This window comes from Hemicordylus capensis, chromosome 3 (assembly GCF_027244095.1).
Source record: "Hemicordylus capensis ecotype Gifberg chromosome 3, rHemCap1.1.pri, whole genome shotgun sequence".
In the NCBI taxonomy this organism is placed as follows: Eukaryota; Metazoa; Chordata; class Lepidosauria; order Squamata; family Cordylidae; genus Hemicordylus; species Hemicordylus capensis.
Genome location: NC_069659.1, coordinates 93593705 through 93610854, shown reverse-complemented (window position 1 = coordinate 93610854; position 17150 = coordinate 93593705). Strand labels below are relative to the sequence as shown.

Below are 17150 nucleotides of genomic sequence, written 5' to 3'. Positions count from 1 at the left end.
AACATCTACATGAAACTGCTAGGAGAGATAATCAGGAGATTTGGTGCAGGGTTTTATCAGTATAATGACATTCAAATCTATTTCTCCATTTCTCCATCATTAGGAGAAGGCATAACATCCCTAAATGCCTGACTGGAGGCAGTAATGGGCTAGTTGAGGGATATCAAACTGAGACTGAATCCTGATAAGACAGAGGTACTTAGTGTGTGGGGTCAGAACTTGAGATGAATGACCTCAGAACAGTGGTACATAGGTTGGCAACCTCCAGATTTGACCATTGCAATGCACACTATGTGGGGCTGCCTATGCACATAGTCTGGAAACTGCAGTTGGTACACAATGTGACAGCCAGGTTGGTCTCTAGGTCATCTCAAAGAGACCATATTACTCCTATATTAAAAGAGCTACAATGGCTCCTGATAAGTTTCCGGGCAAAATACAAGGTGTCGGTTATAACCTATAAAGCCCTAAACTGCTTAGGCCCTGGGTATTTAAGAGAACGTCTTCTTCTGCATGAGCCCCACCTCCCATTGAGATCATCCAGAGAGGTCTGTCTGCAGTTGCCACCAACTTGTCTGACTGGAGGCCATGCAGGGATGGGCCTTCTCAGTTGCTGCCCCGAGACTCTGGAATGCACTCCCTGTTGAGATAAGAGCCTCCCCATCTCTGACAACTTTCAAAAAGTTCCTAAAGACTTAACTTTTCACCCAAGCTTTTTAATTTAACTGTGTTTTAAATTGTTTTAAGGTTTTTACATTTGTGTTTTAACTTGTAAACTGCCCAGAGAAGGAGGTTTGGGGCAGTATACAAGAAAGAAAGAAAGAAAGAAAGAAAGAAAGAAAGAAAGAAAGAAAGAAAGAAAGAAAGAAAGAAAGAAAGAAAGAAAGAAAGAAAGAAAGATTTTAATCTTTTTTAAAATAGATAGCTAGACTGAAAGTGCAGTTCTTTAAAAATGACGTCTACAGGGGATCATAGTTGAGACTAAATACCAGTCACTTGTCCTTAGAACAGTGCTTAGTACACCAATGCATCCTCTTCTTGTCAATACTAAAACTAAACTGGCTTCAAGGGAATTTCTATAAGCCCCAGACTAGCTGCTAACACTTTATCTGCCAGTTAGCTGACCTGGACATTCTTTCAGCACCAGTATATCTTTTAAATGAGAGTTTCTCAGTGCCTCAAGTGAAACCCTCAGAAGGTAGGGGTAATTACTCCTAATTTATAGATCTATTGATGCAGATCCACCCCTGTTTTAAGGTTCTGAGATTTAAAGCAACTGGAGGAATTCTTACCAATCTGCATATGACACAAAGCTAAAGAGAGAAACAGCTTTAGTAGAATCAAGATTCAAAATTATCTGGACAGGCTGAAACTGGGCCCAAACCAACAAGATGGGGATAAATGTGAAATCCTGCATTTAGGTAAGAGAAATCAAATGCATAAGAACTGGACGAGGGAGACCCTGTTTGGCAGCAGTACCTGTACCATTCCACTCTATTCTGCACTGGTAAGATTCACTTGCCCTATGCCCATTCCTTGGTACCACATTTTGAGGAGGACATTGACAAACTGGAATAGGTTCAGAGGAGGGCAACAAAGCAGGTGAGGACCGTTTCCTATATGAAACGGTCGAAGCAGCTGGATATGTTTAGCCTGGAGAAGAGAAGACTAAGAGTGTGGACGGGAATATGGTAACAGTAAAGTGTTCCATCAAGTTGGTTTCAACTCCTGGCAACCACAGAGCCCTGTGGCTTTCTTTGGTAGAATACAGGAGGCATTTACCATTAACACCTCCCACGCAGTATGAGATGAAGCCTTTCAGCATCATCCTATATTGCTGCTGCCCAATATAGGTGTTTCCCATAGTCTGAGAAACATACCAGCAGAGATTCGAACCGGCAACCTCTGGCTTGATAATCAAGTCATTTCTCTGCTGCGACATTAGGTAGCAGTCTTCAAATATCTGAAGGTCTGTCACATAGAAGCAGGACTGAACTTGTTCTCTGTAGTTGCTAAGGGATGGATTAGAACCAGTGGTCTGAAATTATGAAGATTTGAGCAAGACATTGGGAGGAATTTCTTACCTGTAAAAGCTGTTCAACAGTGGCACAAACGGCCTCATGCAGTGGTGGGCTCTCCTCTTTTAGAGTTTTTCAAAGAGAAGCTGGATGGGCATCTATCAATGATGCTATAGAATAATCCTGTACTGAGCAGGGGGATGGACCAGGTCCCTTCCAACTCTAAAATTCTGATTGTATGGCTGCTTCAATAAAACTTCACAAATTGGTTCAGAAAGCACAAGTCTGCTTGATGCTGTAATCAGTCCCACAATTTTAGAACAGTGGGTTGGTTCAGATGAAATCATGGCTTATTCAGCTGGGAACATGTCCCAAGCCCCTGCAGTCCCTCCTTCTCCCTCTCCTTACTTCCTCAGCTCCATCGCTGAGCTGTGATGCTGCATCATGGTTTGATTTAAGCACAGCTTCATGGCTCACCCAAACCCAGAAGTATGCATTAGCTGTGGTTTATAAACCACAATTAAATCAGCATTTGGCTCTGCCGGTGATCCTGTTGATAGCCTGGTTGAGAATTGGAACAACTTGCTCACCAGGGCAGTAGACACGATTGCTCCTAAGCGTCCCCTCCAACCTGCTTCAAAACTAGCTCCTTGGTATACGGAAGATCTGCGGGGGCTGAAGCGGCAAGGTAGGCGGCTGGAGGGCAAGTGGAGAAGGACTTCTGGAACATCTGAGGGTGTTGGGGGTGGGAGGCACTGTTTTACAGTGGTTTCGCACCTACTTCTTGGATAGATTCGAGATGGTGTCGATTGGAGACTGTTGCTTCTCAAAATCTGAGCTTAAGTATGGTGTCCCTCAGGGCTCCATATTGTCTCCAATGCTTTTTAACATCTACATGAAACCGCTGGGAGAGATCATCAGGTGATTTGGAGCGGGATGTTATCAGTATGCTGATGACACCCAGATCTATTTCTCCATGTCAACTTCTTCAGGAGATGGCATATCTTCCTTGAATGCCTGCCTGGAGGCAGTAATGGGCTGGATGAGGGAGAATAAACTGAAGCTGAATCCAGATAAGATGGAGGTACTTGTTGTGCGGGATCGGAACTCCAGAGACGATTTTGATCTACCTGTTCTAGATGGGGTCACACTTCCCCAAAAGGAACAAGTCCGCAGTCTGGGAGTACTTCTGGATTCACACCTCTCCCTGGTTTCTCAGGTTGAGGCGGTGGCCAGGGGTACTTTCTATCAGCTTCGGCTGATACGTCAGCTGCGTCCGTTTCTCGAGATCAGTGACCTCAAAACAATGGTACATTTGTTGGTAACCTCCAGACTGGACTTCTGTAATGCGCTCTACGTGGGGCTGCCTTTGTACATAGTCCGGAAACTTCAATTGGTTCAGAATGCGGCAGCCAGGTTGGTCTCCGGGTCATCTCGGAAAGACCACATTACTCCCTTGCTGAGGGAGCTACACTGGTTGCCAATTGGTTTCCGGGCAGAATACAAAGTGCTAGTTATAACTTATAAAGCCCTAAATGGCTTGGGCCCTGGGTATTTAAGAGAACGCCTTCTTCGTTATGTGCCCCACCGTCCACTGAGGACACTTGAGGAGGTCCATCTCCAGTTACCGCCAGCTTGTCTGGTGGCCGCACGGAGACGGGCCTTCTCGATTGCTGGCCCGAGATTGTGGAATACACTCCCTGCTGAGATGCGATCCTCCCCATCCCTGACTATTTTTAAAAAACATCTGAAGACCCACCTCTTCACCCAAGCTTTTTCAGCTTTTTAAATGTGTAGTTTTAATTTTATACTGTTTCAGGGCTTTTAGCTGTTTTGTTGGTTTTACTGTGTTTTAATAGTTTGGTTTTAATTGTTAATTTGTTTTAATTGTTTTTATCATGTTGTGAACTGCCCTGAGCCATTTTTGGAAGGGCGGTATATAAATTAAATAAATAAATAAATAAATAAATAAATAAATAAATAAATAAATTTGAAGTCCAGGTTGAACTCTGGTTTCAAATGCTGATTTTAATTAGCACACAATGTACAATGTGTGTACATTGTATGTACAGACAGGTATCTGTACACATGCATGCACTTCTGAATGATCATGCATGCATTCATTTTAAAAGTGTGCCTGGGTATAGCCCCATCCTCAAATGAAGGCTGCAAATAGAAAGTGTGCTACTGTACATAAGTTGAACCAAATGTGTGACTGTGTGTACAGATCTGTACATGTATATCTTGTGCATAGGCAGTACACACACCTATATATTTAATTCTCCTGGATGCACCTTAGAATGTGCGTCCTGGCGCCCAGCTGATTGGCTGGGCGGCGGAGGCACCTGATTAGCTGAGGCGCAACTAGGAGGATAGGTCGCCATGGCGGTGGCAGGCCCAGCCACACAGGCCAGAGGCGGTGGGCCTGGCCTCGCCATGGAGGCCAGAGGCGGCGGCGGGCCCAGCCCAGCCACGGAGCCAAGCGGCGGTGGCAGGCCAGGCCTGGCTGTGGAGGCAAGCAGCAGCAGCGGGCCCGGCCTGGCCGCGGAGGCAACTAGCAACAGCGGGCCGGGCCTGGCCGCAGAGGCAAGGTCCAGGACGGGGGAAAGAAGTGGGGGAGAAGTGGCGGTGGGGAGGAGAGGTGGCTGGGCCCGGCATGGGCCGGCCATGGTTAGGAAGCGGAGACTGAGGCAGAAGGGGGGGGGAGAGGTAACCACCGGCCCCAAAGAGTGCACAGATGCGGGCTCGGCTAGTTTATCATAATTTGTGAATAGGGCTAGTTTGGAAAATCACTGTAAACGCACAGCTCTGGATTTGGACAAGCCATGGAGCTGTATTTAAGCAAACCTCAATTGAAACAGACATGAATGGCAGAGATAAGTGAAGAAAGGGAGCATGGGGATTAGGGTAGAATAAACCATAGTTCTTTTGGTGTCCTGACCTGACCCATGGTGTTAAGTGACATTGATTACAACACCAAACAGCTTTCCAAACCAATTGTTAGGGTTTTACTGACCTTCCACTATCTATAGCAAAACTTTCCAGAGCAAAAGAAGTGGGTGTTCCTCTTAACTGGTTCCTACTTCCTCTCAGGAAGCACAACACTACCAGACTGCATCTAGTTCCTTGGGTGCAGATTGTGCAGAATACATGTAACATGTGCTTCAAGTCAATGAGAATGGCATGTACAGTGCTGTTTTCCTCACAAAATATGGAAGTGGATGCCACATGTCCATGGATTTTGCAGAGAAAAGTGCCAATTTCAGCATGTCTACAATTCTCAGATGACATAAGTGAAAACTGATGGGTAGCCATAGTTATTCTTGGAAAAGTAGTCAGCACTTGGAACTTTTCTGGTCCACCAACATAGTCTCAAAGTGGCTCTGGCATAAGGGAGCTACTTCAGAAAAGCAGTAAGAAACTCTGGTCATAGAGGTAGTTGTAGGGCAATTGAAATCACAAACACTTTCAAATAAATATACTTTAGATAGCCATCCCCTGTAGTGGTTGCGAGCTAGAGCAGGAACCATGGGGCTTCCTCTGTTGTTGCATGGAGAAAAGAGAAGCAGTTCTAGAGAACGCCATGCAAGAAGCAACTCAAGAGGAGCCACTGGACTGTTTTGTCAAAGGTATACATATTTCTAAAGGCATTGTATTTCTAAATTCCAGCTCACTGTGTGTGGAATCTATGTTTTCAGCAGCAAATGTTACAAGCACTAGCAGATATGCATACAGCATATGGCAGAACAGAGAGCGGCTTGTGCCAATGCTGTTATAGCAGCAACCTGTGATTGACAGAGAGTAGGAATGCACCCTTCCTGCTCTGCTACCTTTCAGCTGTGATCCCATTAGAAAAGCTTACAACTAAATATCAGGCGTATAGTATTGTGCTGATTCAAGAAGCACTCCTTTGATATCTGCCAGTTCGTACGTGACTGCATTTAAATGCAGCAGAAGTTTAGCCAATAACAAATGTAGGAGAGCTCTCTGTTCATTTTCTGTGGCCTGGTTTTAAACACTGAGTGACTTCTGACTGCTGCTGTAGCAAAACAACTGTCACTGACAATAATATTAATCATAAAAAGAACACTCCGTTTCCCTATGGCACTATTTTCTAACTACAAGTCCCCATTTTTCCATATTGATCTGATGTGTATATTGTATATAATTCCCCTTCTTGTATCAAGTTGTATATTTGTAATGCTCAAATAATTTAGAAAATCAGTCTGATTTAGATAAGTCCCCCACCCGCCCTGTGGGGAAGAGAACCAGACATTGTTGCATCATACTTTGTACTATCTCTGTGTTTAAGTGCAAAGACACAAATTGCTAATTTTTAAACTTCAAAAATTGTGTGGTCTATTTCTTATTTAATCAAACATAGTAGCTCTAAGAATCTTGTGAATTGTCATTTAGGGCTAAGAATTCTTCATCCCCATGCCATCCCTGCCAAACTACAATTTCTACTGTCTTGTAGTGCAGATTCAGTTAGGCCTTGGAGATACAGAATCTGTATCACAACACAGAGGCATATCTAGGGAAAATAGCGCCTAGGGCAAACACTGAAATTGTGCCCCCTGTCCAAACATCTGACACCCATCTTTCAGATAACTTTACTATAATATCAGCTCAAAAATACAAGTCAAGCTCGTTAATCTTTTAATATTTCAAAAACTATATGGCAGTGGACATAGCCAGACCAAAAAATGCTGGAAAACTACAAATTTCAGTATGCTGGAGCTCATGAAATACCCAAATACTGTGTGGAGGTGTACTTGGAAAACTAAACAGAAGTGCCTGTCTAATTCTCTACTATGCATTGTAGCATCACGATTACATAAGTTTTAAAAATCAATGGAGAATTTGACTTTTCCCAGATACTCTGAAAATAATTAAAGGATATGCAGAATAAACTGTATTCACTGCTTGGAATATATTCAAGTATTTCAGAAAGACAGTTCAAATGAGAGAAAAACAGCTAGAAACTCCTAGTGGGCCGTAATACTAAGGATTTCACACTGATTCAAAGACAAACTCACCATTAATATTATTGACATCACAATTAACTAACTTATAAGAAGCAAAATAAGAGCAAATGAATACAATCCTAGCTCATAAGCTTCAGCTCAGTATTCACAAGCCCTGATTCTCTGTACATAGTACCAATCTGAATATGTGTACAGTGACTTATATTATATTAAATTTTTAATTTTTTTTAACCAGTTGCCCCTTTGGGGGGCTTCCTAAAGGCCATGGGGGTGGGTCTGCAAAGGTTCCCCCTCCCCTCGCTGGCCTCTAGGGCCTCACAGGGACCATTTAAGCATGTGCAGTGGCCATTTTTTAAAATAATTTTTTTCCAAAAAAATGGCAGTTGGAAACAAAATGGCCACCGTGCATGCTCAAAGGGCTTCTGCAAAACCTGGCATGGCCTAGGGCCTCACAGAGGCCATTTGAGCATGTGCAGTGGCCATTTTGTTTTTGTTGGCCTTTTTTTTTTTTTACCAATTTAATTTTAAAAAATGGCACCCCCCCCTTCAAGTGGCGCCCGGGGCACGTGCCCTGCCTGCCCCACCATATATATGCCCCTGATCACAAGCACGTGTGTGAGGAAGCCGATACAGTGTTGCAACAGTGCTCTGAGAGGAAATCACTCTCTGAAGTAGAGGTTAATGCACTCTTACAGAGCAGTTTTGGATAAGTGGTGATGGGCAGGCACCCAGACTAGTTTAAAGTCTTGGTGCCTTCTTGCTCCCAGCCCACCAGCATACTATCAGGATGCCACCTGGATAGGTTCTTGGTGCATATGCTGTAGTTAGTAGATGTGTGTGCATGCATGCACATCAAACACAACAGGCGCTGCACACCCAATAGGGCTGATACACATGTGGATACTTTTTTCCACATATAGCTGATATCACTGGTTTGGAGAAAACCATGCCAAGCTTAAGGATGGTTGGACATTTGGATGAGCATGATCTGATGTAACGTTGATCTATTGACATTAATATTCAGAACCTCTTCTCTTTAATTACACTTCCATCTAAGAGTTAAGTTCACAAATTATAATTATTCATGACTGCACTTTGTGATGTACAAATTCTGTGCAGACCTGGGACACTTTCACTTTTTTGTAAAAGATTTCCAAGCCAAACTGGGGAAGAACAGATCCACTCCATAATACACAATGCACAACAACAGTTAGGAGGAACAATAAAAATGGCAATGTTTTCTAAAATCTGGTTGCATTTTCCAAGTTCCATTGAAATCAGGAGCATGTCATTTTATTTAGACATGTATACACAGTTCTGTTCAGTTGTGGATATAATGCTAGAAATTATATTGATCTACAATATAATTTTGCAATATTTTAATTGTTTACAATTTTTTTTGTCTTCCTTCCTCAGAGGACAACTGGAGAGTGGATATAAGAAAGGATGGACTATATCGTCCATCTGGATAGGCTGTTAGGCAGTGCTGGGGAAGAGTCAGCTGTTGTGGTGCATGTCAGCAGCAACAATGTTGGGAAATGCAGGCAATTGGTCCTGGATGCCAAATTTTGGCTACTAGGTAGCATATCACAGTCCAGCACCCCCCAAGATAGTGTTCTCTGAAGTACTACCTGTTCCATGTGCAGGATCAGCAAGAAAGGTGGACCTGAGGGGTCTTAATGCATGGATGAGACAGTGGTGCTGGGAGGAGAGGTTAGATTTGTTAGGCACTGGAATACATTTTGGGGCAAGCAAAGCCTGTACAAAAGGGACAAGCTCCACTTGAACCAAGATGGAACCAGACTGCTGATGTTTAAAATCAAAATGGTCTCAGAGCAGCATTTAAAATGATGCCTGGGGGATTGCTTACAGGGACTGGGTGGTATCTGGTTCGGCAAGCAAAATTTCCTAAGGTACAAGGGTGCAAACACTTTGGATAAACCAGAAGGGGATAGAGTAGAACCAGGAATAGACAGAAACGCATCACAGCTGACCAAAAAGGTCAAATGACAGTGAGGGAGATACACATGCCAATGCCAGGTAAGATACTTGGGGTATAGGCATTTATATACCAATGCCAGAAGACTGATGGGTGAGCTGGAGTGCTTGGCTGCTTATGAAAACATAGATATAGTGGGCATAACAGAAATCTGGTGGAATGGTGAGAACCAGTGGGACACAGTCATTCCTGGATACAAACTCTTCAGAAAGGACAAGGAGGGGGCGGATTGGGGGTGGAGCAGCACTGTATATTAAAGAAGGAATAGAATCCAACCAGCTAGAAAACCTAGGAGGACCAGAGTCATCTACAGAATCATTATGGGTGACAATACGAGGATTGAAAGGAAATGTGTTACTAGGTGCTATTGTCCTCTGGATCAAAACACTGAGAGTGTTCTGGAGCTGGAGAAGCAAATCTGAGAGGTGTCCAAGAGACAGAGTTGTAACAATGGAAGACTTTGATTACCCTCACATAGACTGGGCAAATTCATGTGCGGGTATTAATAGAGAGGCCAAATTTCTAGACATGCTAAATGACTGTGCCATAGAACAGTTGGTTGTAGAACCAACCAGAAAGAAGTTGACCTTGGACTGAATCCTGAATGGTGCCAAGGATCCGGTGTGAGATGTCAGACTCGTAGAACTATTCGGGAACAGTGACCATAGCTTGTATGCAAGTGGAGCATTGCCAAGGAAAGTCCAACACAGATGTGATGGACTTCAGAAGCAGAATATTCTCAAAAATGAGGGGAATGGTAAAAAGGAAGCTGAAAGGGAATCAGGAGGGTAAAATCAGTCCAGAAAGCATGGAACTTGTTTAAAAACCACAATAACAGAAGCTCAGTTGGAATGTATACCAAGAAGGAAGAAAGATGCCACCAAGTTCAGGAGGACATCAGCATGGCCAACAAGTAGTCAGGGAAGCTATAAAGGGGAAGAAAACTGCTTTCAGAAACTGGAAGTCATGCCCAAATGAAGAGAAGAGAAAGGAACATCAACTCTGGCAAGAGAAATGCAAGACAATAAGGGATAAAAGTGTTTGAGGAGCATATAGCTAGTAGTGTCAAGGGGAATAACAAAAACCTCTTTAAATATATCAGAAGCAGAAAACCTGCCAAGAAGTGTTTGGACCCTTAGATGATGAGAGTGGGAAAGGGATTATTAAGGAGGATAGAAGCCAAATGAATTATTTGCAACTGTCTTCACGGTGTAGAATACTGCCCATATACCCCCTCCAGAACTGAGCTTCTCAGGCTTGGAGGCTGAAGAACTGAGCCACAGATGAGGTGATGAGAGAGAAAGTCATGAAAAACTAAAAATTAACAAATTGCCAGGGCCAGATGGCATCCACCCAAGAGTTCTGAAGGAAGATATGAGATATGCTAGAATATCTCCTAGCAAAAATATATAACTTGTCCCTACAATCAGGCTCTGTACCAGAGGAGTGGAAAGCAGATAATGTAACTTCAATTTTCAAAAAGGCATCCAGGGGGGAACTGGAAAATGACAGGCTGGTCAGCTTAATTGGGGTGCCGGGTGAATTGATGGAAAGCATATTTACTTAAGGACAAAATTGTTGAACATATAGAAGAACAGGCCTTGCTGAAGGACAATCTGAATGGCTTCTGCAAGGGCAAGTCTTGCCTCACTAACCTTTTGGAGTTCTATGAGAGTATCAAAAAGCATGTGGATAAAGGTGATACAGTTGACACAGTATACTTCGACTTCCAAAAAACCTTTGACAAAATTCCCTTCCAAAGGCTCTTGAGTAGCAGTCATGGGGTAAGGAGACAGGTTCGTGCGTGGATTGGTAACTGGTTGGACAAGAAACAGAGTAGGAATAAATAGTTTTCACAATGGAGGGAAATAAGAAGTGGGGTCCCCCAGGGATCTGTACCGGGACCATTGTTCTTCAACTTGTTCATACATGATCTAGAAGTTGGGGTAAGAAGTGAAGTGGCCAAATTTGCCGATGACACAAAACTATTTAGGGTACTCAAATCCATAACAGATTGTGAGGAACTCCAAAAGGATCTCTCCAAACTGGGTGAGCAGGCAACAAAATGGCAAATATGGTTCAGTGTAAGCAAGTGTAAAGTGATGCATATTGGGGCAAAAAAATACAGCTTCAAATATACACTGATGAGGTCTGAGCTGTCGGTGACTCACCAGGAGTGAGAACATATGAACAGCCCTGCTGGATCAGGCCCAAGGCCCATCTAGTCCAGCATCCTGTTTCACAGAATGCTGCTGTGAAGCCTATAGGCAGGAGTTGAGGGCATGCTCTCTCTCCTGCTGTTACTCCATTGCAACTGGTACTCAGAGGCATCCTGCCTTTTAGGCTGGAGGTGACCTACAGCACTCTGACTAGTAGCTAATGATAGACCTCTCCTCTATGAAGTTATCCAAACCCTTCCCAAACCCAAACCAGGTTGTTGCCCGTCACATCTCGTGGCAGAGAATTCCACAAGTTGATTATGCATTATGTTAAAAAGTACTTCCATTTGTTGGTCCTAGATTTCCTGGCAATCAATTTCATAGGATGACCCCTGGTTCTAGTGTTATGTGAAAGGGAGAAGAATTTCTGTTTATCTACTTTCTCCACATCATGCATGACTTTATAGACCTCTATCATGTCTCCCCGCAGTTGCCTTTTTTCTAAACTAAATAGCCCCAGGTGTTGTAGCCTTGCCTCATAAGAAATGTGCTCTAGGCCCCTGATCATCTTGGTTGCCCTCTTCTGCACCTTTTCCAGTTCCACAATGTCCTTTTTTTAGATGTGGTGACCAGAATTGTATGCAGTACTCCAATTGTGGTTGCACCATCATTTTGTATAAGGGCATTATAATATTAGCAGTTTTATTTCCAATCCCATTCCTTATGATCCCTTGTGGAGATCTTGAGCTTGTGGTGGATGGTGCATTGAAAGTGTCGACTCTGCACGGCAACTCTGGAACAGGCAAATTCCAGGCTAGCGATCATTAGGAAGGCGGTTGAAAATAAAAATGCTTATACCTGTATACAAATCTATGGTGTGGCCACATTTGGAATACTGCCGTTTTGGGCACCATATCTTAAGAAGTCATTGTAGAACTGGAAAAGGTGCAGAAGAGGGCAACCAAGATGATCAGGGGCCTGAAGCACCTTCCTTATGAGGCAAGGTTTACAGCATCTGGGGCTTTTCAGTTTGGAAAAGAGGTGATTATAGGGAGACATGATAGAGGTGAATAAAATTATGCATGGAGTAGAGAGGTGGACAGAAAGAAATTTGTCTCCCTCTCTGACAAAACTAGAACCAGGGATCATCCCATGAAACTGAAGGTTGGAAAATTTAGGACGAACAGAAGGAAGTACTTTTTCACACAGTGCATAATTAAGAACATAAGAAAAGCCCTGTTGGAGACCCAAGGTCCATCATCCTTTTTCACACAGCCCCAACAGATGCCTCTGGGAAGCCCACAGGCTGAAGCTGAGGGTATACTCTCTCTCCTGCTGTTGCTCCCCTACAATTGGTATTTAGAGACATCTTGCCTCTGAGGCTGGAGGTGGCCTATAGCCATCAGACTAGTAGCCATTGATAGACCTGTCATCCAATAGAATAGATGGATTCCATTCATCTATTGAATTCTCTGCCATGGGTTGTGACAATGGCCACTAGCTTGGCTGGCTTTAAAAGGGGCTTAGACAAATTCATGTAGGACAAGTCTAACAATCACTACTAGTCTGGCCTCAGAGATTAGATGCCTCTAAATGCCAGTTGCGAGGGAGCAACAGCAAGAGTTGGACATGCCCTCAGCTCTTGCCTGTGGGTTTCTCAGAGGCATCTGGTGGGCCACACTGTGTGAAAGAGCATGTTGGACTAGATGGGCCTTGAGCCTAGTCTAGCAGTGCTATTCTTACATTCTTATGACTTCTGACAGTATGCTTAAAATTGTGCTTTGCTGTATACTCTGGAAGTTATTTTCACACGTTACACCAGTGGGAAGAGGACGCACTTGTCCTTCTGAACCCGATTCTTTAGAATGTGTGAAGCTTCTCTTACATTCTTGCACTGTTGGAGATCTATAAAGATGTTTAGCAATTAACATCCTCCCCTGTCTGGATGAGCTTCTTCCTCCAAGGAGCCCAGAGCGGTGTACTACATACTTGAGTTTCTCTTTCGCAACAACCCTGTGAAGTAGGTTAGGCTGAGAGAGAAGTGACCGGCCCCGGGTCACCTAGCTAGTTTCATGGCTGAATGGGGATTTGAACTCGGGTCTCCCCGGTCCCCAATAATGAGGATTGGGTCATATAGTGAGTTGTTGCATCATCAGGGTTTTTTATTGAAATATTGCTTGAATCCACAAATGGGTGGTGCTGCTGCACTGGGGTGCCACAGGCTCCGAACTGCCGCAAAATGCCCAAATAATGGCGCCAAAAAATTGAGTGCCATTGTTCATCAGTCTTCACTCTTTCAACTTGTTTTTGTGGGAGTATGTTGTTTTGTATCCTTGCCATTCCCTGCTTCACATGTTCTGGAAGTCTCAGGCCCTGTCTGTGGATGACAAATACTTGGATGGGGAAGGGAGGGCAGGGCACACTTGATGCTGCTGCTGGCTACTAGTCTGCTGTGCATATGATGCCTGCTTCAGAAACCTGGCTCTTTGCAAAGCTCTGCTGCTGTTGTCGTCAGTGTGTGTGCTGCCTGCCTGGTGATGTTCTTCGTGGCAGAAAAGGGTCTGCTGGGGCAGAACAGTGGGTTGGGTGGAAGTGCCCCAAGGGGTGCCTGCCACAACCCAGACTCCCATGGAATTGGCTGCTTTCTTAGGAATTGTGAAAGTTGGAGTGCCTTTGGGGCAGAAAGGGGTCTGCTGGGGCAGAACAGTGGGTTGGGTGGAAGTGCCCCAAGGGGTTCCTGCCACAACCCAGATTCCAAAGGAATAGGGCAAAGGGCTGATTTTTTGTGATTTGGGGAAGTTTGAGTGTCTTTAAGCTTCCCCCCCCCCATAGGGAATAATGGTGGTTTCAGCAGCCCCATAACTGCACTTGGGGGGCACTAGTGTGGTGCTGAGCGAGTGATGGTGTAGTGCACAGAGGGTGCCAACCACCCCCCTAGATTGCTAACCCATTGGGATACTGGGCTTTGTTGTTTCTGAGGTGTTGAGTTTAGATTCTCTGGTAGCAAATGAGATTTTTAATGAAAAACCATGAATCCACTCTCATATGCTACCAGAGAATCTACACTCAGAACACCTCTAGAACAACAAAACTCTGTACTTCATGGGTTAGCAACCCATGTGGGTGGTTGGCACCGTATGTGCACTACACCGCCACTTGCTCTGGGCTACCCCAATGCCCCCCAAGTGGAGTTACAGGACTGCTGAAATCTCCATTATACCCTATGAGGGTATAGACGCGTAACTCCATTAATTCTTTAAAAATCAGCCCTTTGCCAAATTCCTCTGAAAAAATTGTGGTACCGGTAGCTTCCTTGCACCAACTGGGCACTATCACCAACCGCACTCCACTATGGGCCACCCTCCCCCGCACCCCGGCGTGAAGCTATACTTTTCCTGAAACCTCCATTATACCCCATGAGGAAAACCTGAAAGACGTGCAAACTTCAAAAATTCACCAAAAATCAGCCATTTGCCCAATTCCTTTGAAATTTTTGTGGTAGCTTCCACTCATTGGGCACTACAACCCCCACCAACTCTTTTGGCCATGAGACCCATTTTTTAATCTGAATCAATTCGGATTTGGATTAATTCGGATACAAAACAAATCTGGGGTGATTCGGAAGGCTTAATTTGGGACAAAATACAAAATGGGGTTGATTCGGATTTGGTAAAATCGAAACAGAAAAAATACAAAACACACAACCCTAATAAGGTGCTGTGTTTATGTCTCCAAGTTCTAAGTGAGGAGGAAAATAGGCATCTGGGCTGTTTTAATTCGTAGCACTGGGCTTGTTGGGTTAATATAACAAGACAGATCAAGGTTGACAGCTGAAGTAACTTCATCCTAACGTTTTATTTAACATCAAGTAAAATGGTGGGTTACAGAAGAAATGTGACTGGAGATAAATGTAGAGATTAAGCCACACAACAAGCTTCATTGTTTTAATACCTGCCAATGGAGTTTTAAATAGTGTTAAGTTCTTTACATGCATCTAGATTGTTTTATTTCTTGATTTCCTGACAGACCAGGATATTGTGATGGTGGAAATCATGAGGTAGCTACTAAGACTGGGACCCAGACTTTTTCTTCTGGAATTTTCTGAACTGAGACTGTATCGCTACTGCAGCTTTCTCTGTCTCTGGTGCTTCCATGTCTATATCAAATTCTTCTTCAACTTTCTTTTGACCATCTGTATCAAGACAAAACACACACAAACATAAATTAAGATGCATTTGAGGAGGGAAAATCACCAGCTGTGTATAAGCAGAACAATTAAACCTGTCTCTTTTTATTGTGGTGAATGGTATATTGGGATTTTGTGTTTAACTGAAAAATGTTCTCAGGGAAAGCTCTAATTGTACCATCTTTTTTCTTGCATATTCTAATCTGATAATAAAGAAATCAATTAGGACTGTGCAGTTCAGTAAAGTTGGATTTTCAACATTGGAAATCTCCCCCCACCCCACCTGCCGAAGGCAGTAGAATGTAGTGCAAGTGCCCTGGGTAGTGTGGTGGGGTGGGGGCCCTTTAACTGCCCACCCAGCATTGGTGTGGAGGTGGTGCGGTGATTCTTGGGAGTGATGCAGGGCAGGTTGGGAAGCTGAGCGGCTTTTGGGAGGACACACAGAGGTCTGGTGATGATCATTCCGCTCACAGCGTTGAGTAGAACTGCCATCCCCAGACACCCATGCATCCTCCCAGTAGCCACGTGGGCTTCCCAAGCTGCCCTGCATCACTCCCTGCCTGTCCTTGGTGGGCAATTAAAGGCATCACCACCACCCTACCCAGGGCACTTACCCTGCATTTTGCTGCTTTCTGGAGGGGTCAGGGATTTCTGATGTTGAAAATCTTACCTTACTAAAGCTCACAGTCCTAAAATCAGTTTGACCCCAGCTACTGAATAGCAGGCAAGGAATTTATTCCATACCGACCTTAAATTGCAAATGTGCGTGTAGGCTGCTTACTCATTTTATTTTGGAATTGGCTGAAATTGGTTTGTTCAAAAATTATTATTCCTTTAATTGCCTTAAAAAAAAAAGATTAAAGGAGCAGCCTTGGGTTCTTCAGAGGTGGCCAATTTATTCATGGAATCCCTTGAGTCTGTATATTTACCATATTACTAATCCTTTCTCTGATTCCATTCTAATTTGTTGTTGCTTTATAGATGACTTTTATTTCATTTGGACAGGTAATTTGGAGCAATTTCATGAATTTCATATAGATCAATTCCAGGAGCACTAGTATGCGGTTTGCTCTTCAGGCTGACTCACATCAGGTAGACTTTTTGGATATGTTGGTTAAACATTGAGGAACACAGATACACACTTCTTTATTTTTTTAAAAACCCTGCATATTTTAATTCTTTGCTTATATTTGACAGTTGTCACACTAGACATATTAGATACAATTTAACTTATGGTTTATTTTAAATTAAATGCAATTGTTCCACTGAATGTGATTTCCTTGCAGACTCAGCTAAGTTACAGAGTGATTAGATATGTAGAGGGTACCCCGTATTGGTCATACAACTAGCCAGAGCCGGAGTTGCCTGTCAACAGTAAGATATATTATGAGAGAAGAAAGTCAGTTCTGATAATCTGTACTATACCAGTGTGTAGCCTTCCATTTAATCACGCCTTGTGATTAATGACATTTAATCACAAAGTTTACAAAGATAATTTTCAACTACAGGTTTCTGGTTCAAGATATCTCCGGATGTCAATCCAAGGTGATTATTCCTTTCAGTTGCACTAGAAATATGTCTAACTGGCTTGTTTGTTTGATTTCTATATCGCCCTTCCAAAAAATGGCTCAGGGCTCTTTACATACAGAAATAATAAATAAATAAGATGGATCCCTATCCCCAAAGGGCTCACAATCTAAAAAGAAACATAAGATAAGACACCAGCAACAGTCACTGGAGGTACTGTGCTGGGGGTGGATAGGGCCAGTTACTCTCCCCCTGCTAAATAAAGAGAATCAC

General features: G+C 43.5%; 1 protein-coding gene across 4 annotated transcripts in view; it reads right to left on the bottom strand.

Moving 5' to 3' along the window:
* Positions 1-15000: 15000 nt before the first annotated feature.
* Positions 15001-17150, bottom strand: part of PCP4 (Purkinje cell protein 4) — a 114506-nt gene continuing 112356 nt past the window's right edge. For all 4 annotated transcript variants that reach the window (XM_053310565.1, XM_053310566.1, XM_053310564.1 and 1 more), the window contains exon 3: positions 15001-15356. In XM_053310565.1, coding sequence (XP_053166540.1) covers positions 15229-15356 — 128 coding nt within the window. In that variant the 3' untranslated portion in view covers positions 15001-15228. The remainder of the gene's footprint in view (positions 15357-17150) is intronic.